Raw genomic sequence first — 23,499 nt, 5'->3', positions numbered from 1 at the left:
TTTGGGGCTTTTCTTGTGTTTCATGACATGAGTTGGAGTGGGGCCTGGTGGATTTCTGTCTCAAGGGAGAAACATCTGCTTTTTTACACACTGAACTTCAAAATATGTGGAGTAAAAACTGGTGAACATTAAGGAGGGATCTTAGCAGGAGACCTTAAGCCTCCTTAAGTCAAGTAGCATAGATAAGGCTGAAAGAGGATTTTAACAGTATAATTAACAATGTACCAAATACACAGGAGACATCTGCAGAAACCCATCTTATGTGAGTGAGTGCACAGCAATGCTCCTGGAGGTTAAACACACTCCCAGATCATTCTTGGGGACAAGAAACATACCAATACTTGGAAGGTTGCCTAAGCAGTAATTAAGAAAGTTCTAGCATAAATGTGCTTATTTTAAAAATGACAAAACCAAAATCTGGCTCATTAAAAAGACTGATACAATAAAAAGACAACCTAAGGCAACATGAAATAGCAGAACTCAGTTTTTTAAATTACAGAAAATGCTATGAATGTAGCAATTTGAAAACCTGAGGAATATGTATTTTCCATTTTATAACGTCAGCATAGTTGTGATACCAAAAATCCAACACATACTGCAAAAGAAAACTGAAAAAGTCTTAAAATATTGGCAAATGAAATTCAGCAGTGTTTGAAGAATCATGTATCATGACCAGATAGTGCTTATTCAGGAAATCAAAGGTGGTTCAACAATCAAAAAATATATTAATTGGTAGTTCATCATATGAACAGATTAAACGTGAACAAAAAAATCATCTCAAAGGAAGTGGAAAGCATACCGCAAATCTCAACACTCCTAACAAACACGCTTAGTAGCCCAGGAATAGAATAAGTGTACCGGAATCAGGATGATTTAGAGAAAACAAAAGATTGATGACATATCTGCAGTATTTCAATTTTTACAAGGAAAACATATTTATGTAAAGGGCTGGGACCTAAAAAGAGAAATAGTAAAGCCTTTACCATGTAAGCCCAGGGCCCATGGTTTTGTGGGGTTAAGTGCAAGTAATCCAAATGGAACACCGAGCCAGACAGTGTGGAATGATTAAACTGCTGTTGATTTAAAGACAAGGGGATTCATGTAAATTCTCCAACATCACCTATTGCACCTGCCAGGTGGGCCTGTGACCCAGCTCTGATGTCGCCTTCCACTGAGGCCAAGGTAATAAGAGGAATTAAAATATCCACTGAGCACGAATGACTGTTGCAACACAGTGCTTGGTACAGCGCACTCTATTTTTAATGTCTCACAATACCACGGCGATCAGCTCTTTGAGTGCTTTTCTAGCACCTGAAATCCTGAAGTTCTTACAGCTAAGTGGTGTTTAAATCAAGGTAGCCTTGAACGTTTACATATAAAACATGACTTTAAGTTTGTCTGGACTTAGGAGCTCTACAAAGGTTGTTACTGAAAACCCAACTCGAAAACCCACCACCAAGGGGGAGAACTGGTTCCTAATTACTGCAGGGCTGAGTAAGAACTGTGTTTGCCAGAAAATGTTCCAGCTAAGCCTCTTTGCCATATAGGTACAAATACTCCTGTTAAATAACCAACATCGTTTCTTGAAATATTCCTTTAAAAACTAGACATAAAGAGTAAAACAAGACCAAAACCCAGAGAGCTAGAAGATCGATGCTTACAAAAGCCAAACCCCTCTGAGTTTCTTTAGTCTCTATTTGTTGAGTTTAAGAATTCTACTGCCCCATAAAAGGAGAGTAAGACAAGACCTCAGTAAACGCCGCACAGTGAACCCTCCTAAGTAACTCTAAAGGAAGCCCGTCGAAGCGAACACTGCCCAGTACCCAGGCGAACTTCACACGGCCCCTGGAGACCAAGGCTGTTTGCACACTCAGCCCCTCCTCTACCATCAAACAAGCCAGTGAATCAGTCACATTCCAGTCTGGGGCCTTTCCAACTCTCTCCCACGCACAGATCCAGTCACCAGAACAAGCCACAAATGCCACTCGAGCCCCTTTTCAAACAAAAGAATCAACGCATCCAGGACATCTTTGGGGAAAGACGTATGAAAAGGTCCACCTTTCTCCATCTTGAAATGCCATCACTGCAGTGGTCCGAATGACACTCCAGTCAAATCTTTCAGTTAAGCATTACTATCCCAACGACATTCTATTTAGCATTTGTTGTGGGCAAACTGAGCCTCAAACAGGCCATCCAGTCTCCAGGTTCCTTTGTTCCTCCTCAGAGGAAAGGTGGCAGATGACATAAGCTCAACAGGGCACCACTAGGTACAGAAGGTAACTATTGTGTCAAGAGTTTTCAACACCAGCATTAGGGGATGAAACCAGCTCCTGCCGTGTCCTTAAGCAGCACAGTTTGCAGTTGGCCACCTCTTCTCCCCGAGTGAGGAAAGTGGGCAGGAGGGTTCTGGACAGAGCTGGAAGCAGACACTCAAAGGACCCCACAAGGCAGACAGGACGCTCTGCTGAGGGCAGGCGCCCTTTCAGCGCCCAGGCTGTCCAGGCCTTCTCTGTAGTTGCTGGAAAGGCTATGGCTGCTGGCTTCCTGCAGGCTCTCGGCGGGAGCCCTGTGCCTTGGGGGCATCTCCTCTCAAGGCCCCTGGGAAAGAAGTGAACTCTGAGGACACAAGGAGCATCTGAGTCCTCTTCTCAACCAACCAGCAGCCGTGGGCCCCTGCACGTCTTGCTCTCACTCCACAACCCAAGCAGAAGATGTTGGATCAGAGGCCCCATCTGAGTGCCCTTCAGATCCACTACCCGGCCTTAGGGAGCCGACCTCTGCCGGTAGCTGAAAATCCAAGACTCCAGCGGGAATCATCTCCTGGCTGCTGGCTGTTCTGACTTTAAATGCAGGAACAGGAGCCACAGGTGGGCCCATAATGCTGCCCAACAGTCATTCTCTATGTCCTTAGTCTATTCCCCTTCTCTGCTAGTCAGTTACTGCTCTTCTCTCCTCAAACCCCCAGAACCTCCTCCCCATCCTCACTCAGCTGATAGTGGTTCCTCCCATTTCATTGAGCAAATAGAAACACTAAAAAAAGAACTCCCACCAGCTTCCACCATCACATCTACCCACCCATCTGCATTTGTGCCTGCATCCTCCATCGTCGTTCCTGTTACTTTGGATCCACTGTGCTCCGAACTGAGGCCGCCCTCAGAGGCCTTCTTCCCAGTCGCCATTATTTTTCTGAATGTGCTTAGCACCACCTACTATAATACATGTTGTGCTTATATTTACTGTCTCCCCCACTAGCATAGGAGCCCCACGAGGGCAGAGATTCTTATTGTTTTGTTTACTGCTATATTCTCCGCACCTGGGACACCTGGGATGTAGGAGGCCCCCACTAAATGCATGAACGAACAAATGATTGTATGATTCCTTCCATTGAGTGAATGCCATAGGACCTGCCTTCAGCTGAGTTCCCAGGGTGTGGAAGGACTCAGAATCCCACCCTAAGTTCACACATGCAGAGCAAGAGCCCCACTTACGGTTCTCACAGTGGGGGCCCTCCCAGCCACCTCGGCACTCGCAGCGGTAGGTGCCGTTCTGCAGGACGCAGGTGCCCTTGTTCATGCACGGGCTGGGTTTGCAGAGGCTGACTGGCCGCTTGGCTTCTACAAGAAGGAACATGCCCACCAGGCTTGGCCTGGGTCAGACCGAAAGACCCCTACCCTAAGGACCCCAGTACACATGCGAGGCCACTAGAACAGTGTCTTACACTTCTTAATGTTCCGTGGGCCCTTAAGCAACACGTTGGCACACAGTTGGTGCCCCATGCTTCTTGGCAAGATCAAAGACTCAGCTTCCACCCAGCTCTCTGACATGCATATGGAGATTCTTTCCCTTCAACGTGCTGTGCATGTACCAGTGCTTACTATGATTATTACAGCCACATACTTTAAAAAAGGCAGACAGGATGTCACTGGCAAAGAAAGCCTTGGAGTCAGGCTGGCCTGGCTGTGTTTGCTCCCAGCTCTGTCATTCACTACCTAGGTCAATGTCAACCTGGGGTCCTTAGACCCTTGGGGGATCAGTGGGTATTGTAATGATGTCTTGTTTAAATGCAGTGCATAAATTCTCAAGTTTGGGAAGAGGTGTCTGTGTTACTTGAATTATCTGCATCCTGAAGGTCAAATGGAGATGGTTGGGCCTGCTGCAGGATTTCATGTGAGCGTGGGATTTAGCACAGAGCCTGGCACGTGGAGAGCGCTCGGTGGCTGGGAGGAGCCACAACGCTTGTAGTGATGTACCCTCCCTTTGAGGCAGCCCTGAAGGTCACCCCGACTCACCTCCACATAGCCACTCGATGAGCACGTCCTGGTGGTACCTCAGGTCTGCGTAGGATGCCACGTGGATCAGGGAGTCCCGGGGACCTGCAAGCCTCCGCAGTGCCTCCCTCAGGACAGGCCCTACGCCCACCACCAGGACAGAGACGCCATTGTCCCTCAGCTTCTGGGCGGGGACGGCCGCGTCCTCTGCCCCCCTCCCCCCTGTGAGCATCACTACAGCCTTGGGGACACCAGGCCGGGCGCCCTTCTGGACAGTCATCACCTTGTCATAGATGTGCAGCAAGGCCATGCCTGCGGAGCCTGCCCCACCCAGGTAGGGGGCCTGGCTCATGGCCCGCAGCACTGAGGCACGGGTTGGGTGGGTGTCCAGCCCGAAGGCCGTCTGGACCTGGCTGCCGTACACCACCAGGCCAACCTGCGTCACATCGGGGTTCACATCAAACTGGAGGGTGCAGCTTCTCACAAAGCTCTGTATCTGGGCAAAGTTCCCAGGCCCCACGGAGGCAGAGGCATCCAACATGAAAACCAGGTCCAGTGACTGTGCCTGGCAGCCTGCGGGAGCAAGCAGAGTGGGCCTCAGGGTGGGCTCTGCCAGGTGGAGCTCCTCATCTGGACCCGGCTGGCAGAGCAGGGACTGCTCTGAGTCGGGCTGAGCCCAGACCAATCAGTCTGTCAGTCCACTGCTGTATCCATCCTCCAGCCTCTCCTGAAATATTAGCAGGACATATGCATGCCCAGCTCACCATACATTTAGCCTCCGTGGCAGCTAGGTGTGGCCCTGTGTCCAAATTCTACCTGATGGGATGTGATCAGACGTAACTGTGCAGTTTCTAAGTCCTCAAAAGGAAGCTGCCTGCCCTCAACTTCCCCTCTCCCCGCTTCCTGCTGGCTGATAAACAGTGACCCTGGACTTAGAGGCAGAAGCACAAGATAGCCCAGCCACCCTGCTGGCCCAGGCCACTCACCTCTGCACTGTGATGTGAAAGAAAGAAACGTCTATCATATGTAAGCCATTGAGCTCTGGGGACCTTGTGACAGCAACTTCACCTGCACCCTCACCCGTCCCATTATTGAGCACCTTCCACATGCCCTGTGCTGTATACAAGGCACTACTTATACCACGTGGACAAAATGGGTCGCTGCCTGCCCACAATGGGCTGACAGTCTATGGGAGATGGACATGAAACCAACATAGAATTACAAACTGTGTGAGAAGCCGTGGAGGAAAAGAGCGGAGTACTACGAGAGGGACCAGCAGGGGCAGCATTACGAGATTGGGAGAAGGGGTCAAGGTTTCTCTGAGGAGTGACATATTAGCTAAGAACTGAGGGAGGCGTAAGTGTGAGCTGGCTGGGTGGGGGTGCTTCTCAAGGATGGAGAAGGCTGTGTGTGTGGCTGCTCCCCTCTCCACTCACGCAGGGGCTACCGAGAGGCCTGCAGGGGCCAGACCACAGGGAGCTCTCAGAAGAGAGCCAGCGGGAAAGTTTGAATGTTATTCCAAGTGCATTGGGGAGCCGCTGGAAAGGTTTAAGTATGGTGTAAGAGGCTCTGATCTTAGCACTCCAGCGTAAGGAAAGGCTGAGAAGCTGTCAAGAGGAAACTTAGCCAAGGGGAGCCTAAGAAGACAGGATGACTAAATGTAACATGATGTCCTGGATGGGATCCTTGGAAGAGAAAAAGGACAGTGGGTAAAAAACTAGTAAATGATAATGTTTCCATGTTTGTTCATTAATTGTGACAATTGTACCTGAAGATCTTTACAAGCTGTGTAGTATATGGGAACTCTATATGGGAGTATAGAGTTCTGTATGGGAGTATAGTATACTAGTATACAGTATATATAGTATAGTATAGTATACTCCCATACAGAACTCTATACGGGAATATATGGGAACTCTACTATTGCTACAATTTTTCCGTAAATCTAAACTATCTTTAAAAAACCCACTCTGGCTGCCCTGGGGAGACGTGATTGGAGGGGCAGGCGGATTGCTGACCTTCCCCTTTGCAGGAAGGAAAGTCTCACTTCTGGTGAGAGTGACATCTGGGCTGAGGAGCTGAATTCCACAGGCAGCGTCCTCCCTCCCACCCCTCTAGAGGAGAAATGGGGAGCCCCGTCAAGGATGTGTTTCAGCTACTACATCTTGGGCCATGCGCCAGGCCCTGCCCACCAGATGGGAATGTCCATTCCCAGCGGCAGTGCTCTCCAATGGAGGGTCACAAAATCAACTTCATGGGTCGTGAAACTGGACAGAATAGAAAAATGTCAGAACGCATCCCAGATAGAAAGGACAAGTATTGTTTCGTGAAACGTTTGTTGCAGTTGTGTGTCCGTGTGCATGTGTGTGCGTGTACTGGGAATGCATTTCTTTCTATGGATTGCCAAAAGAAGCTGGAAAGCTGCTGTTCTCGAGTATGCTTAGTAGATTCAGAGTTTTTTGTTAACAAGAATAATAATAAAAAAATAGCAATACCTACAGTTTCCTGAGTGCGTATTCTGTGTTTACTCTGTACTAAGTGTTTATATTGCTTGTTTTACTTAATCCTCACAAAAGCTCTTTAGGAGGTGCTATTATTAGTCCCATTTTATTGACCAGTAATCTGACAGGTTACTTGGCACATGGCTAGTATGTAAAAGAGTGGAGCTGTGGTTCCAGCCCCTAGCACAAGCTCTGGTTGAGTGGTTACCAAAAGAAGGAAGGGGCTGCCACTGACCAGCCGGCCCAGCCACCGGGACCTTACCTGGCTGTGGCCGGCTGCACAGCTTCCCCTGCAGCTCAGGGATTTGGTTAAACAGGTCCTGTGGGTCGGTGTAGATCATGACGTGCTTCGGGCTGCCTGTGATCTCCTCCAGCTCTGTCCGCACGGCCTCACTGCCCACGCCCAGCAGAAACAGCTTGCGGGCCCTCGCGTGACGTGCTGGACCAGCGACCTCATCCTGGGAGCGTGACTCAGTGAGCAGGACCACCACCCTGCGTGGACGGTCCTGGCCTGTCCTGGTGGCGCTCCCAAAGCCGTGCTCTGCCGCCTGCCGCAAGGCACTGCCCGTCAGGGTGGCGCCACCACTGAAGGGAATGCCATCGAGGCTCCTGACCAGGTGCGGCACATCGTGGTACTCACCCACGGGCACTGCCACCACCAGCTCCTCGCTGTACAGGGCTACCCCCACGCGGGCCCGGGAGTCCACGCTCAGCGAGACTTGCACAAACCGCTTCACGAAGGCCTTGGCCCGCAGGAAGCCCTCCAGGGTGGTGCCCGCCGAGCCGGCCAGCAAGAAGAGGACATCGATTCTGCACTCCAGGCTCAGCTTCGGGGCTGCCAGATTCACAGCAGCCATCACACTATGGCCGCCTGGAGCATGCAGATTGCTGTCCCACCTGGAACACCCAACCACCACACGGGGCCTCCCCGGAGGAAGAAGGGGCAGAGAAACTGAGGCTGCAGGGGCTTAGTCAGTGCATGTCACAGAGTTAGGGCTGGACAGGGAGCTCTCCCTCCTGGCTCTGGCTAAGGGTCTGTACCCCACCACTTTGTAAAAAGAAAAATGTAACCTATTTTATAACCTTCTTCTGTTACGGTTAGTCTTTCTTGTGTCCTATTGAGAAATCTTTGTCTACCTCAAGATCATGAAAATGTGCTCCTATGTATTTTCTTCTAGAAGCCCCACTGCTTTGCCTTTTGCATTTAGATCTGTGATCCATCTGGAGTTGACTTTTGTTTAGCTTGTGAGGTAAGGGGTGAAGATCCCTTTTTTCTAGATGGATCTCCAATTGACCCAGCACTATACCCCAACTATATGTCAACCATGGTGCCAAGGCCTTCACACAGGTAATCTTATTTCAAACTCCCAACAATCCTATGGGGTAAAGCCTATTATAAACTTCATTTCCTACCTTTAAAACCAAAAAGGGTTGAGGCTCCTTGCTCCTCTTTCTGGAACAGGAGAGAAGAGACTCTGCCCAGAACCAGGACCCAGAGTTGGGCTGGCTCTAGCCAGCAGCTGGGCTCATGATGATCAAATATTAAGCAGCGGCCACTCTAAAGCTAATAAGCCAGGAGCAGCTGTCCTACTCAGAGCCTCACCACCTGAGTTATCATTCACAGAGCGCTTAGGGGCTGTACTACATGAGACATCAGATCAGTGGTGTCTTTGGAAAGTGGGTGGCACTAAGACTCAAGGGCCAGTTTCTGCCTAGTAGTTAGAAGGGTGGGAGGTGAGAAGGGGGAGCCTGTGCTGCACAGCTCCCCAGTGGTCAGAGGCTTAGAAGTCCTGTGCATACATACCACAGTTAGCCTCCCCTCCGAAGGCCGCTGGGCAGAGGCAGTGGTACCTGTCCAGTCCTTCAGGAACACATGTGCCTCCATTCTGGCAGGGCTGTGAGTCACAAGGGCCTTTGGGAGAGATGCCCATTAACAGCCTAGCACATCAGCCCAGAGGTGTGTGAAGGGTTTGGCCAGAGGGTGAGTCCAGCAGGCCACCCTGCCCCAGCAGGGCCCAGCCCACTGCTTCCCCTGGGGTCCACTAGGAAATTAGTCGCCATACCTGTAAGCAAAGAGGGGAAAGAAAGCCAATAAGGTACACAGAGGAGGGGCTGGGTGTGGGTGGTAAAGGACACTCGATCATGGGCTCGCTAAGGCCTCTGTGAATTACAGGCTCACCTGGAGATGTGCCAATAGGACCTGGCTCCTGCCTCTGACACTGAGAATACATGTTATGGACTGAATTCTGTCTCCTCCAAATTCATGTGTAGGAGTCCTAACCCCAAGTACCTTAAAATATGACTATATTTGGAGACAGGGCCTTTAAAGAGGAAATTAAGGTTAAAGGCGGTCCTAGGGTGGGCCCTAATCCAAATGACTGGTGTCCTTGTAAGAGGAAGAGATAGCAGGGATGTGCACAGGGCAAAGGTCATGTGACCAAGCCAAGGAGAGAGGCCATAGAAGAAACCAACCCTACTGACACCTTCATCTTAGACTTCCAGCCTCCAGAACAGTGAGAAAATAAATTTCTGTTGTTTGAGCTCCCCAGTCTGTGGTCTCTTGTTATGGCAGGCCTAGCTGACTGACACAACCACCTTAATAACCCACGGCTGCTGAGGAGGCCTTGAGGGGCTCCAGGTGGCCATAACAATTAATGGGTATTGGACCCGAGCTTGATAAGGATGAACATCTCAGTGGCATCAAGGCGACAGTATGGGTGTCTTAAAACTCAGGGAACGCTGCAATGTGGATGGTGCTGTTTCTTCTTTAAGTTCTACACGTGGTTGTTCTTAACAGCCTCTGCCGGCTGGCCCAGCAAGACAACAAGCCTTTGGATCCTCCATCAATGAATGGGGCCTCCTCCACTTCCTTGGGCACCTCAATTAGTCCCTCCAAGCTTCAGTATCCTCATCTGAAGAGGGGTGATCATACTGAGCTTGTTCCACAGTGTTACGGTGAGGAGTACATGAACAAATCCATGGAAAGACTTAGCAGAAAGCCAGGCATGAAGGAAAACACTCCGTAACAGGGAAGACAGCATTTGCGTTTAGAAGGAAGGTGCAAATTATGGGTAACACCTCTTCAAAGGTGATATCTGACACAGGAAACCAGAGCTTATGTTAAAATCGGGCCCATTCTGAAGTGTCTGATCTATGAGACACTGCAGTCAATATCTGAGCGTCTATCAATTTCCTTATGGATTATTGCAAAATGCAGATAATACACCACCTCCCTCCCAGGGTTGCAGAGAACAAACAGGATCTTCATGTGTTCAAGTATCATGTGTTCAAAGGGCTTGATAAGCAGCTGAGTGTGGTTACCATAGGAATTGGTGATTTCTATCCTTTTTTCTTAAAAATGTTCATATATTACTTGGTGGTTCCATCACTGTAATTAAGCGTATACTTTTCGAAGGTGGAGATTACTGAGGCTAACTCTGGGCACCTGGGCCTGCTGTTGTGTCAGCTGGAGTATCCTGGAAACACCTGGGGGCTCATTCACAACACCAGTGGTGGCCTCTAGTTGACCATCGAGTATGTGCCAGATCCCAGGCTAAGCACCTCTGATGCATGATCTCCTTTCAATGATGCAAACCAGTGAAGTGGGTCCTGTAAAAACGCCCGTTTCACAGATGAGGAAGCTGAAGCTCGATGACTATAAGTCCTCAGGTGCTGGAGGTCAGATAGTTGGAAGGGGCACAGCTGGGACTCAAACCCAGGTCACTCTGGTTCCAAAACCATAAGTCCTCGAACTTTAATTTCTGAGCAGAAACAATCTCACTTCCAGTTTCTTCAGAAGCCAGTGATGTTGGAACTTGAAAACAGGATGCCAGGGGGATCACACCACCCCCGGGTGGGAAGTGCCACCCCGCCTCCACGTAAGGCCACTGGCTCTGCCCCCGAGAGACGGGCTCCTACCTCGTCAGGAGCAAACCCACACAAAGACAGATGCCAACACCTGCGAGTGCAATTTCTATGCTTCCGGGTCAGTGGGATGCACTAGACCCCAGGATGGGGGCAGTGAGGGCCCCTTGGGGAACCTGGCTGAATGGTGCTTAACGCTCTTGAGCCCTCCTGTTTCCTCGGAACATTGTAGCTGATGAAGCACTTCCGTGGGCATTATCTATTGAACCTTCAAAAGGATCCCATGTATGAGCCCCCCTATCACACAGAGCAGGGAAATGGGGATTCCAGACCTGGGACCAACATTACCCCCATTTCGTAGAGGAGGAAACTGAGGCTTAGCTATCTTGCCCCGAGTTCGGAGCTGGATGTGAGGCTTTCTGTCTGCAAAGCTGGTGCTCAGGGCACGCCCTTCGCTGCCTCTCATCAGTGCAAGGGGCACTGGTTAAAGGAAGGTCATTCCAAAGCCTTCACTCTGTTCTTAGGGAGAAAAGTACCCCTGATCAAGCGACTAATGCGTATGGCATGAGCACACTGCTCCACCTCCAAAACGCCCATCCCCCTGCCCCGGAGCTGGCTCCAACTCCACCCTCTGCCCCAGGAGTGCCAATGCCCTTTAGAAGCCAGCCCAGGGCCCAGAAAGAGCAGAGAATGCAAGAGGCATACTGTACCTGGGCAGGTGGTCCTGTAGCAGGTCGCGGGGTGGGTTAGGAACACTCTCTTCCAGCTACAATCCAAGGAAACAAATGGTAGAGATCACAGGTGTAGCAGGAGGGCAGAAACGCGAAGGTTATTTAACCGCTAGAAGCTGACATAGATTCCAATGCAGAAGCGGGTCAAGAAAGATTTCCTCGTTTTCTTTCTTGACTCTACCCCAGCTTTTACCTGCACAGAGTAGGCAATGTTTCAGACTACCCAGGGACAATTTTTTTAAAAAACAGAATGAAAGTTGGCTATTATGTCAAAAGTTAGAGATATGTGTTTGATACTCTGAACTGTGGGAACAGCTTTCTTATTAAGAGCTACTTTCTGGGGCCAGCACAATGCTGTTGGGAGGTGTGGGGGGTGGGCAGGCAACTGGATTCTGGCTTTGTGACCCCAGGCAAGTTACTTTCCTTCTCTGGTCTCCAGTTCCCTCTTCTGTATAGTAACTCTATCTGTAGTTTTCAACTGTGTTCCTTGGAGCCTCAATGGAGAGAGAAGGAGAATGAGTGGCTAGGGTGCTGGCCTCCCCCAGTGCCATAGCCACCCCCTTCACCCCAAATGTGCTTTTCCTGGTCTGCACAACAAGTGTCCATACGAGGCTCTGCAGCTCAAGAGGATTTGCAAACCACCGGACTTGATGACCTCTCAGGACTTTTTGAGCACTAACATTCTGTGATAACACCAGGGCCACCATTCCTGTGGTGGCTTCCATGCTCCAGGTGTCCACATCATTACCTTGAATCCACAGCTACTGGAAGAGACGGTTATCTCCATTTTCCAGATGGAGATACGGGTTCAGAGGGCTGAATTAGGTTGCCCAAAGTCACATGGTTACTAGAACACAGCAGAGCTGGGATCCAAACGCTACCATCTGACTCCAAAGCCCGTGCACTCCACCCTCTGGGCCTTGCCTCCGGCTCTCCTGAGTCTCTGGGGAGAAGGGCTTAGCTGCAGTAGGAGCGGCTCCTTGTCCTGTGGGCAGAAAGCCCTGCTCCTGGTTGGCAGCAACTCCAGAGATGGCCTCAGCTAGGGAGAGTCTCCTCTTTGGGTGTTGGCAAAAATGTTCTCTCAAACTTTCCAAGGAGGGCTTCTTCCAACCAGATCCCACCCCAGGCTGCCAGGCAGGCTCACTGGGCTCACCTCAAGGGCAGGGTCTTTCCTGGGGCAAAATATCTGCTTAGAATAAATGCTACGTCAATTACAAACTCCAGGAGTTGCTGAAGTCAGAAGTTTGCCACGCTGCCAGCTCATGAAAGAGAAATCTACTCCCCCTCCTCCATGTCTACTCCTAGTGACCTCAGGAAACCACTAGTTCTAGCCCAGAGAGTTCCATGGGCCCGCCCTGTCCCCCAGGCCTGCACCAGGATTGGTGGTGTTGGGGCAGACACTGTTGTTCACAGGACTTTGCCTGGATCTGTACTCGCTTGTCCCCCACCTCCCCAGGTCTGACTTAAATGCCCCATTCTCTGCAAGGCCCTCCCTGCCCACACTATTTGAAATTTCGGCCCTACCCCACCCTGACCCATCCCTTTTCCCTATAGCATGTATCCACCTAATAGTTTATGTATTTGTTTTGTTCGTTGCTACCTCCTGTCTTTAGAGTGTCAGTTCTTGAGGGCAGATTTGTTTCTGAGGTGTTCGTGCTGATTTCCCAGGACCTGGGACAGTGGCGGGAGCTTAGAAGACCCTCAGAATTTCTTGAATGAGGGAATTGATGAAGCAGAGCTTACTATACACAGACATCACTCTGGGAGGCTGCAACATTAGTGATTCTGCATATTAACTCACTGCACGCTCTTGACAATCCTATTGCCACACTCCTTTTCCAGTGTAGACACAGGCAGGGGGAGGTTCCCAGCTCATTAGTGGTGATCCTGGGGTTAAAAACTCAGCAGCCTGCCTCCAGAGTCCGAGCACAAAGCCATGCGTGTCCTCTCTACCCACCAGCCTCTCCCTGTGGCTCCAGGCTCTGAATGCCTCCGCCCACCGCCACCCGGTTCCCCCGCATCTTCCAAGACTGCTCAAGCAGCGCCTTCTCCATGACGTCCCAGGGGGGACAGGTCCCATCCTGGCACCTGGGATGCCTCAGGTGGTCACTGGTCTGCTTGTCCAATGCCCCCTCTAGACTGCGAGCTTCTTGGGGGCAGTGACTGCACATTGCCCGGCTCAGAGTGGGCTCTTAGAACATGCTCACTGGGGAAGGAAGAATTGCCTCCTTTCAGGTGAAAGCTCGGGTTCTGAAGAGCCTCTAGTGGCCTCTGACATGGCACAAGGCCCCATTTCCTCTGACCCATGTGCAGGGCATGGCCCTTCCCTGCCAAGATGGCCTTTCAGCTCTGCATCAGCCCAGCCTGGCCCTCACGGCTTCTCAGCCAATTCATTTCATCTCTGTGTGTGTGCTCTGATCTCATGGACGGGGGCAGGCCAAGGGCAAAGATGCAACTGGTCCAAATGCCACTTTGACCCTCCGGAAAAGGCGAGAGGCTAGATCAGCAGTTGCTGAGTAGAGGCGCTGCAACAGAGGTAGGCGAGTCTGGACAAAGTGCCGAGAGACGGTGCAGGGATTTGCGAGGGAATGGCTGATGGCCTGGCAGCAGGTGCTCCTGAGTGCCTGAGTAGAGTCCTAAAGAACCCAGCATCCCCCCCATGGCCTCCACAGCTGGAATTCATCCAAGGATCTTAAGCCTCTCGCCTCACTCAGGCCCCAGAAATGTGGAAGCCAGCGCTGAGAGGAAGCAAATTACCAGACCACTATCCCAACTCCAGACCACTGGCTTATGGGACCAGCTTTTGGCTGACTTACCAGCCTTCCAGAGCGGCTGAGTCCCTGCCACCCTCACACACCCTGGGTACCTGGGGAGCGTGTTGACAAGACTTTGACACTGAGTAGCTGTGACCCTGCCTGAGCCCCCGAGCTCTGTCCCTGGCTCCCTCCCAGGCCTCCTCCGATCCCTGTCACACGTTCCACCACCAAGGCCCCAAAGAGCTGTTCTCCCTGCAGCTCGTGAGCGCCCGGCCTTGGGAGCCTCCGTCCCCACCCAGGCTGTGCCCTCAAGCTCTGACCCCAGACCTTGCAGACAAACCTGGAGAAGGGACAGAGCGCAGCCAGCACGGCATTGGTCCCCCGAGATCCTCTCCAGCACAGGGCATTGCCGACAAGCTCCCTGACCGTCTCCAGAGTCTTGCGCTCACAGGGGTGAGGCTGGACCTTGCAGTCTGTGTCCACAGCGCAAACAGGATGGAGAAGACAGGGTTAGGACTCCTTCCCCCACCCACGGTTCCACCATTCTCAGCCCGGGCTACCTTCTGCTTCTTGGGGCAGAGCACACCGGGGCAGGGTCCTGCTCTGCCTGTTGGCTGGGCAGCCAGTCCCCGAGCATCTCCCCTGCACAGGGCCCGCCCCACACAGCTTTTACATCCCATGCACACGTGTATGCTTTATATAACGTACCTCACTCTAGCTCCTGGGTGGACCTGACAAAGACGACTAGGAATGCAGGATGTCACCCCAAGCCGAAGCCTCCCTGTGCTGACCACAGTGGGGAGCTGACTTGGCTCTTCCTCCCAAAAAGGGGACAGGCACAGGGGTCCCACAAGACCTGGGTCCCAAGCCCTTGGCCACTCTACCCCATGGAGACAAGCTCAAGGTTCCCAGCTGAGAAACCCACAGGGCCAGACACAGCGAGGCAGAACAGAGCAAAGTGCCCGAGGGCCGAGGCTGCTGGACCACGTTCCTCTCGCCCGCCCTCCCTAAGGAGCCTCCTGAGCCATGACCTCTTGCCTTGGGGAACCCTCCCCACCCCGCACCCCACTTCCATATGCGCAAGGCCACTCCTTCCCAGCCTGGATGGTCATACCTGGAGAGGCGATGGTGCAGATGGCAGAGCTGCTGAGGGTGCTGAAGAGGCCGTTGGCGGCATCCTCCACCTGCTCAGCCATCAGCACGTGCTGCTCCCTCGGCTCGCTGGCCAGTGTGTGCAGCTCCTCCCACCTGCCCCCGGCCCCAGCAGAGAGGTTACATCACCTCATCACCCATACCCACACTCCTCCTGCCCGCCCATCTCCCAGACCGGAGGCTCCTTGTGGATGGCAACATCACCCCATGATCCAGAAGCTACTTAACTGCCACCTCATCCAGCTAGGATGCAGGTGAAAATGGAGAAGTGAACCACAGACAGACCGTGAGGACACCCAGCCATGGGTCACAACATGTGCCTGCTACAGCCTGCAAACTTCCTCACACTTGAACCCTTGACTTTTATTTCAGACACGGTCCTAACAGATTGGTTGTCTGGTCTTGTAACCCACAGCTGATGAGGAAAAAAAGTAACCAAAAAGGAAATGAAGGAAAGTGGTTCTAGGTGATAGCAAGAAAGAGCCAACAAGGACAGCTAGTAAAAGAAAAAATACTGAAGAATTCAAACGGTGGACATAAGAACTCAGGCCAGCAATGTGAAGCCATGAGAGGAAGAAGCCAGCATACTTTGATAGCCAGAGTGCATCACCGTTAGCGCCCAGGACAAAAGTGATGCGTGGGATGATGACACTAGGGCATGAAGAAAGGGTTAAGTCATGTTGAGAAACCTCTTTTTAAGAAGACAAGGCAGTCCATAATGCATTTAGAATCCTGCCCATCAAAATAGACCAAGGTTTGGCAATATGGCAAAAACTTCATTTATCTCTAAAATTTACTTATATGAAACTCCCCATTTTCCTCTGAAGCCATATAAACCAGATATTTCTTCCAGTATCTAGGACAGTGCCTGGCACACAGAAGGGAGCTTCTCAGTTCTGGCTTCACATTAGCATTCTGTGGGCAGCTCTGCCTGGCCCCACCCTTAGTTCTCCTGGCCCAGCCATAGACTTTCTTAAAAGCTCCCTGGGTAATTCAGATGCTCAGCCAGAGTTGAGAATCAGCAGAGATGGGGCTCAATAAATATAGAAGGGGAACAGAGTCATACAGAGCCTCATGCTGCCCTCAGTAGTGGTTCTCATACTTCAGTGGGCGTCAGAACCATGGAGGGCCTGATAAACCACAGATTGAGGCATTCATCGCAGAAGATTCAATGTGGTGGGGGCCGAGTATGAGTAGCTCTAACAGGTTCCCAGGTGATGCTGATACTGCTGGTCCAGGGAACACACTTTGAGAACCACTGGTCAACAGCAACCCAGCCTTTTACTAGGAGGGTGGGGAAGGGTCAGGTGGGCCTGGCAGACCAACAGGCCTCCTCAGAGGGTTCCTATGTCTGCTGCTCAGCCCATTCAGACCTGAGCAACGCCCGCTCTCCCGATCTATAGCTTCTTGATTTCCCTAAGACAGGGATGATCAAAGCATGGCCTGTGCGCCTGTGCGGGTCCCCAGACTGTTTCACCCTAGACCAGCGCAGACACTGAGAGTAAGCACTTAGAAATTAGCCATGCAGCAGCCTGACAGAGTCACTTTATGTCTGCTGAACTGAATTTTTTAGTAATTCATTTTTTTTATTGTATTTTAAAAATGTATCAGTCCATGATGGATTAGAAAAAACAAAAAACAAAACAAAACAGACTGGACCTCCACCATAGAGACCTTGAGCGGCACTGCTGCATCCAGCAGCTGGAAAAGAAACTCCCAGAATGGGCCGTGGGTTTCCAGTGTGTGGTGGATTCCATCCTCACAGACAAACCTTTGAACTGTGATGTTCAAGGCACTCTATTCAGCACCGTGTGGGCCAGGGAGCCAGGAAGCAAGGTCTCTCACAAAGAGCCAATGATGAGACAGCCTGCATTAAATAGCAACTTATTGGCAATGACAACAACAACGATGATGGTGGTGGTGGCGGTCATCATTGCCACCAGGACACGGCACGATCTGGGCTATCCCCATGGTAATGGTGGCACCTCAGTCTCCTTCCCTCTATCTTCCTCCTCTTTCTGTCCTGCGTGTGCTGGCCCTCGGTCATCCTCTCTCTGCACCCACGCCTGAGTTGACCCTAGTGAGGCTTTACAAACCACCCCCAATTTCAGCCTCTCTGCCTGCGCTCTCTCCCGTGCTCCAGACTCTTACACCCACCCATCTACTCAGCTTCTCCACTTAGACGGCCAGGAGGCAGCTCAAACTTGATCCATCTGAAACAGAACTCAGTTTCCCTTGTTCTACTCCCAATCCTTCCCAGTTCAGTAAATAACACCACCATTCACCCTGGCGCTCAGGCCCAAATCCTCTATTCTTCTCGCATACACCCACATCCAATTCCCTCAGCGGAGTCACAGCCGCTTTCCTACTACCAGCGATGTTCTCTCTCATGTGAGCGGCTCCAAAGATCCCCTAACTAGTGTCTCCACCTCCCCTGTTATTGCTTCTCCCTCTGCCCCACCCCACCCCACCAGTCTACGGTGTGCCTGGCAGCCAGTCTAGTGTGAAACAAAAATGTAAGCCAATTCATGTCATTTCCCTGCTCAAAACCCTCCAAAGACATCCCAACCTACTCACAACAAACTCCAAAGTCTTTACGATGACCCACAAAGTCTCCAGGCCTGACTCCTGCCCACCTCTTCTATCTTATTTCTTGTAATTCACCCCATGCTGGCTAGATTCTAGCCATTCCCTGGCTGTCTTGCTGTTCCTAGAACACATGAAGCTAGCTACAGCCTCAGGGCCTTTGCATTTGCCATTCGCCTGCCTTGCCTGCTCTTTTCCCTGATGCTCAGAAAACTTGTTCCTCGTTCCACTCACGTTTCTGCTCAAAAATCCACTCCTTGAAGAAGCCTTGCCAGATATCTCTATCTAAAATAGCTGTGCTCTCTATTCTCCATCACTCTGTAACTTCTCACCCTACTTTATTTTCCTTCCTTTGCATTTTATTTCCACGTGAAATTACATTACTTGTTTATTCATCCACTTGTTTATTATCTAGTTCCTTTCCTAGAATGGAAGCTCCAAGAGGGCAGGGACTTTGTATTGCTGTCTGTATCCTGAGAACCTAGAATAGTATCTGGCATGAGGAAGACAACCTATGTTTACTGATTGAGAGAATAAATAATGTACTGAAATTAATAAAGAAATTTTTATGTATATGCACAGTGCCCAGAGCAGAGTCATTTCACTTAGTACCAACAACAATTAGAGGTCCATAGAGGTCACCTTCGTTTTTAGGGTTGAGAGCATTGAGGACCTGTGCCTTCCTGTCTTCTAGGAAGGCACATTCCAGCATCTGGAGAAACGTGGTTGGAGGCGGGCAGCCAGTCACGGACCCCACTCCCCTCCTTTAGGAGTGGGCCTGTGACACAGGCTAAGCAGAATCCTTTCTTGGATTATTCCACTTAAAACTGGGGGAAAGAGTCTTTTCTCTCCAGGGTGGAGCTGGGAAGATGTGAGCTGCATGTCGCCTGCAGCCACAGTCCCAGCTTCCCAAGAGAGTCAGCTGAGAGAACAGCAGAGAGGAGCGCGGGACAGAAAGCAGCTTAGTGGCATTGAAGTCCCTGGCTCTTGCCTCTCCGGGGGGACCCCTGACTCACCCAGTGCAGTTAGATGGGTCCACAACTTGCCATTTCTGCCCAAATAAATTTGAGTCAAGTTTCTGGCACTCTCGTTCAGACTAAAGACAACGCAAACTCTCAGACTTCCCAACACGTGGAGCTCCCTGTGCTCTGAGGCTACACAGCAAAGGGAGGAGAAGACAGACTCTGGAAGGACCAGGATGGTTTTTCCAGCTCGCCTCTCTCCCCGTGGTCAGCAGCACCATATCCCCAGGCCAACCCAGAGGGCCCAGCCAGAGTGACCGAATCTCTTACCTCGGAAAGCGGACCCCCACAGCAAACACAGTAATGCCTCTTTCCTTCAGCTGCTTGGCCGGCAGTGCCACATGCCCTTGGGACTTCCCGTCAGTGATGATGATGAGGATCTGGGGCACAGAGGCATTTCTGCCCCCAGGGAACCCTTTGCGCAGAAGGTATTTCAGAGCAAGGCCTGTCTCTGTGCGCCCTCCTCTGAGCTCACCCAGAAGGAAAAAAACAAAGAAGAAAGCGTCAGGGATCCAGAGAGATGAAGCTGGAATGAGAGCCTGAAACAATGGGCCCCTCCATTATTAGGGACGGCCGCTTTCCCCCAGCAGAGGCGCAAAGTGACAGTTCCACCAAGAGATATGCACTTTCTCACCATCTAAACCACAATGATGAACAGAAATTAACTTTTCCCATGGACCTAAGATTCACCCTGCACATCTCTGTTGCATTACGTAATAACATCATTCTTTATGTGTGTGTGTTCTTACTTTCTCTCCCCCAGTGATGGCTCTGGGCTGATGACTTATCGTTGTTCTAACACCCACCTCCCATCCCCCCATCCCTGTATCGTTCCCTTCTTGTTACGGCTCAACATCTCCTTGGGGTGGGAAAGCAGATAACTGAGCTTAGTAAGAGTCCATGAGAGCGAAGGACAGGGCTTTGGGGCAAGGGTCTGATGAGGGTCATTTCCATGATCAGGGCTTTCTTCCAAGTGCAGGGTTGGGTGCCGGAAGGCTGAACTGTTTGACCACTTCCAGATCAGGACAGGTGACAGTGGTTCCATCTCTACAGGATGCTAAGATTCTCTAATCCTCACAGCCCAGTTACAGGGACTGTCGACGGAGCTTGGAATCCCAGCACAGCATCTCTGCTAAATCTTGTGCAAATATCCTCAGAGGGAGGACTGCCAGCTTATCCTCAAAGGGAGGACTGCCAGCTTTGAGTGTCAACTGGGCAGAAAATAATGACTCCCTACAATGGATTTTAGGCCAAACCTTTCAGTGGACAGTAACGCATCTGAACATGAGCGACAATGTGGAGGCTGATGGAGTCGCCATGATATTAACTGTATGCTTAGAGAGAACCCACTTAGATCGTCACTCTGCAGTGCTGACCAATCACGGACTACAGATGTGAGGAGGGGAACACATTTATTCTCAGATTGCACTCTGAGTACAAATCAAGGCAATGCCTGCCTTTTATTCAGCCCTCTCAGAGGAGCCTACGGGCCTCACATTCTTCTAATGTGAAAACATCCAACTGACAAGAAGCATAGCATTCTTGTGTGTGTGTGTGTGTGTGTGGACACATACGTATATGTGTGTGTGAATGTGCGTGTGCATATTTTTTTTAACTTAACACTAAAACTGTTTACTTCTCCTGCAAGTCTGACATGGGTCTTCCTGCCTAGGCACCTCTCCTGGTTTGCTCTCGTCCAAGGAGCTACTCAGGGATCCAGGCTCCTTACCTTCCTCTCAGTCCTCAAAGTCCCTTCCATTCAGCAGAGAGGTGAGGAAAGAGCATAGGAGATTGTGCTTGGGAATAATTTATGGACCAGGCCTAGAATATTCTTCACTGCTATGCTTTCTATTTTAAGTGACTTCTTAGAGGGCAATTCTCTGTGGAGATCCATGAAGTTAATAAACGTCAACAAGAATGGACAACTCCTAGAATTAAGACTCTTCGTCTACTGTATATATTGGCATCTGCATCAATTAAAAAGCCACTTACTATTGTCAACCCACTAGTATTTCTGTCGACCCAACAGATGGAAGATAGTGAAGAAAGACCAGGAAGTATAACATGCTCCCTCCCTCAAAGAACTCCTGGTCTAGCTGAAGAAACAAGACCTATAAAGTAGCAGATAAGAAATATCAACGAAAGGACGTAAATAACAAGAGTTCTGAGGAGGGGTTCAGTGTGGGGAGGAGCTCTTAGGGAACAGGCTTCAGAGGGGAAAGCGTCCAGATGGGGTGTTGGTGAATCTGCTGACCAGGAAAGGAGGAGGCCATCCTGATCAGAGGAAGGGGTGTAAGCAACACCAGCTGGGTTGTGGGGCTGGCGAGGAGGGCCTGGCTTGGGCACTGGGCTCATCACAGAGGATGCCCCTGACTCTTCTCACACTGGGCTGGATCTCATGTTAGATACTGAAGACAGCCAAGAGGGGTTTGATTCCCGTGAAGACCACTACCTTCACCAAAGCTCAGTGTCTGCAAAGAGTCTTCTACTAGGGTTCCTGGAAGGGCAGACTGTCTCCCATTTCTTTCTCTTTTTTCTTTTTTTTTTAAGATTTTATTTTTCCTTTTTCTCCCAAAGCCCCCCCGGTACATAGTTGTGTATTTTTAGTTGTGGGTCTTTCTAGTTGTGGCATGTGGGACTCCGCCTCAGCGTGGCTTGATGAGCGGTGCCATGACCACGCCCAGAATTCAAATTGGTGAAACCCTGGGCTGCCAAAGCAGAGCAGGCAAACTTAACCGATCGGCCACAGGGCGGGTCCCTCCCAATTCTATGAGATAACAGTAATCCTGAGCTTCCACTTTGTGCCAAACACATCACCTACTTGTGACTGAATGTGATCCTTACAACTATAGTAAAAGGTGCTAACAGTATCGTCATTTAACAGATGAGGAAACCCCTGCTCAGAGAATAGCAACAGTAACTGGTAATATTTACTGAGCACTTAGGATGTGCCAGGCACCACTCTGCTAAGAGTGTGTGAGTGTCCTATTAGAATGGCAAAAACAACCAAAACAAAAAGTGACGAATGTTGGAGAGGTTGTGGAGAAAAAGGAACCGTATGAGAAAACAGTATTGAGATTTCTCAAAAAATTAAAAATAGAAATACCATATGACCCAGCCATCCCACTACTGGATATCTATCCAAAGAACTTGAAATCAGCCATTCCAAAAGTCCCATGCACCCCATGTTCATCGCAGCATTATTTACAATAGCCAAGACATGGAAGCAACCTAAGTGCCCATCAACTGATGATTGGATAAAGAAGATATGGTGTACATATACGATGGAATACTATTCAGCCATAAAAAGGATAAAATTGTCCCATTCACAACAACATGGATGGACCTTGAGGGTATTATGTTAAGTGAAATAAGCCAGATAGAGAAAGATGAACTCTGTATGACTCCACTCATAGGTGGAAGTTAAACACGTAGACAAAGAGAACTGATTGGTGGTTACCAGGGGAAAGAGGGGTAGGGGGAAGGCACAAAGGGTGAAGTGGTGCACCTACAACATGACTGACAATAATGTACAACTGAAATTTCACAAGGCAGTAAACTATCATAATCTTAATAAAAAGTAAAAAAAAAAAAAAAGAGTGCGTGTGTGTGTATAAAGGTGTTTAGCTCGTGTCGCTCTCACTACAGCTCTCGGAGACAGGGAGTTCAGAGAAGGGCCTGCTCTAAGGTCATACAGCTCATGAGCTGTGGGGGTGGGACTTGAACACTGGACCCTCCACTTCCTGTGCCCAAGTTCTTAACCATAAGGTTACACAACCAATCAAGTCACTGCCCAGCGAGTGGAGGTCAGAACCGGATTTTAAACCCAGTCAGGCTGATTCCAAAGCCAATGGTCCTTCCTCTCTGGGGGTTAGTCAATTACAGCCTGTGGACCCAAAGGCCTTGGAAAACAGACGCCCAGTTCATTAATCTTCTTTCTAAGCAGAGACCACATGACCTTCAAAGCTTAAAATATGTCCTCTATGGCTCTTTACTGAAAACTTTGCTGCCCCTGCTCTATACTGTTATGCCTAAAAGGTTATAAAACTCTCTTCCCACCAAAAGCCCAGGTGCCCCCGCGGCCCCAGAGCTCCCTGTGCCTTCACCCTGGTAGCGCGTCCCACGGCCTCCTGGCTGTGGTCCCGCATCCTCGGTCTGCCCTCACCCCTCCACAGTTATACTTTGGTTTTCTATTTCAATCCAGATTTTCTGAGTGGGTCTGGACCTCTCTCTTCGTAGTCACCAGCCTGTGGTTAGAGAAAAATTAAATTTCAAGGGCACGAGAGCCCGGGCTGCCAACTCCACTGGCCTTTGTGGTGTCCACACTTCATATCGCTCAGCACACAAATGCCTGTGCCGCCCACGCTCTCCACCTCTGCACCCTAACTGGCCTGTCCCAGTAGAACATTCTACTGGCTTCCGACCGAGGTCGGGTGAGATTGCTAACAGTTTCTGAACCCTGGGAAATGAGAAGAAACTGCTACCTCCACTTCGCTTATCCCATAGAGCATCTCTATCTGAGTCTGTTCTGAGCACGGGGTCTGGCTCCACACAGGGAGGTCTGAGGCCAGAGTCTCAGGAGATGTAATAATGTGGATTTCAGATTCCGTCCTCAGAGA

General features: G+C 50.4%; 1 protein-coding gene across 9 annotated transcripts in view; it reads right to left on the bottom strand.

Moving 5' to 3' along the window:
• Positions 1–110: 110 nt before the first annotated feature.
• Positions 111–23,499, bottom strand: part of VWA2 (von Willebrand factor A domain containing 2) — a 48,278-nt gene continuing 24,889 nt past the window's right edge. For 6 of the 9 annotated variants that reach the window (XM_046648833.1, XM_046648822.1, XM_046648828.1 and 3 more), the window contains 8 exons: positions 19,151–19,345; positions 15,235–15,368; positions 14,461–14,593; positions 11,344–11,399; positions 8,574–8,681; positions 7,032–7,604; positions 4,290–4,841; positions 111–3,614 (listed from right to left, as the gene is read on the bottom strand). In XM_046648833.1, coding sequence (XP_046504789.1) covers positions 3,154–3,614; positions 4,290–4,841; positions 7,032–7,604; positions 8,574–8,681; positions 11,344–11,399; positions 14,461–14,593; positions 15,235–15,368; positions 19,151–19,345 — 2,212 coding nt within the window. In that variant the 3' untranslated portion in view covers positions 111–3,153. Of the gene's footprint in view, positions 3,615–4,289; positions 4,842–7,031; positions 7,605–8,573; positions 8,682–11,343; positions 11,400–14,460; positions 14,594–15,234; positions 15,369–17,043; positions 17,665–19,150; positions 19,346–23,499 lie in introns of those variants that run through there. The other 3 variants (XM_046648861.1, XM_046648859.1, XM_046648869.1) reach the window with 3 other exon arrangements.

This window comes from Equus quagga, chromosome 2, assembly GCF_021613505.1.
Source record: "Equus quagga isolate Etosha38 chromosome 2, UCLA_HA_Equagga_1.0, whole genome shotgun sequence".
Lineage (NCBI taxonomy): Eukaryota > Metazoa > Chordata > Mammalia > Perissodactyla > Equidae > Equus > Equus quagga.
This window is presented reverse-complemented; position numbering and strand designations above follow the sequence as displayed.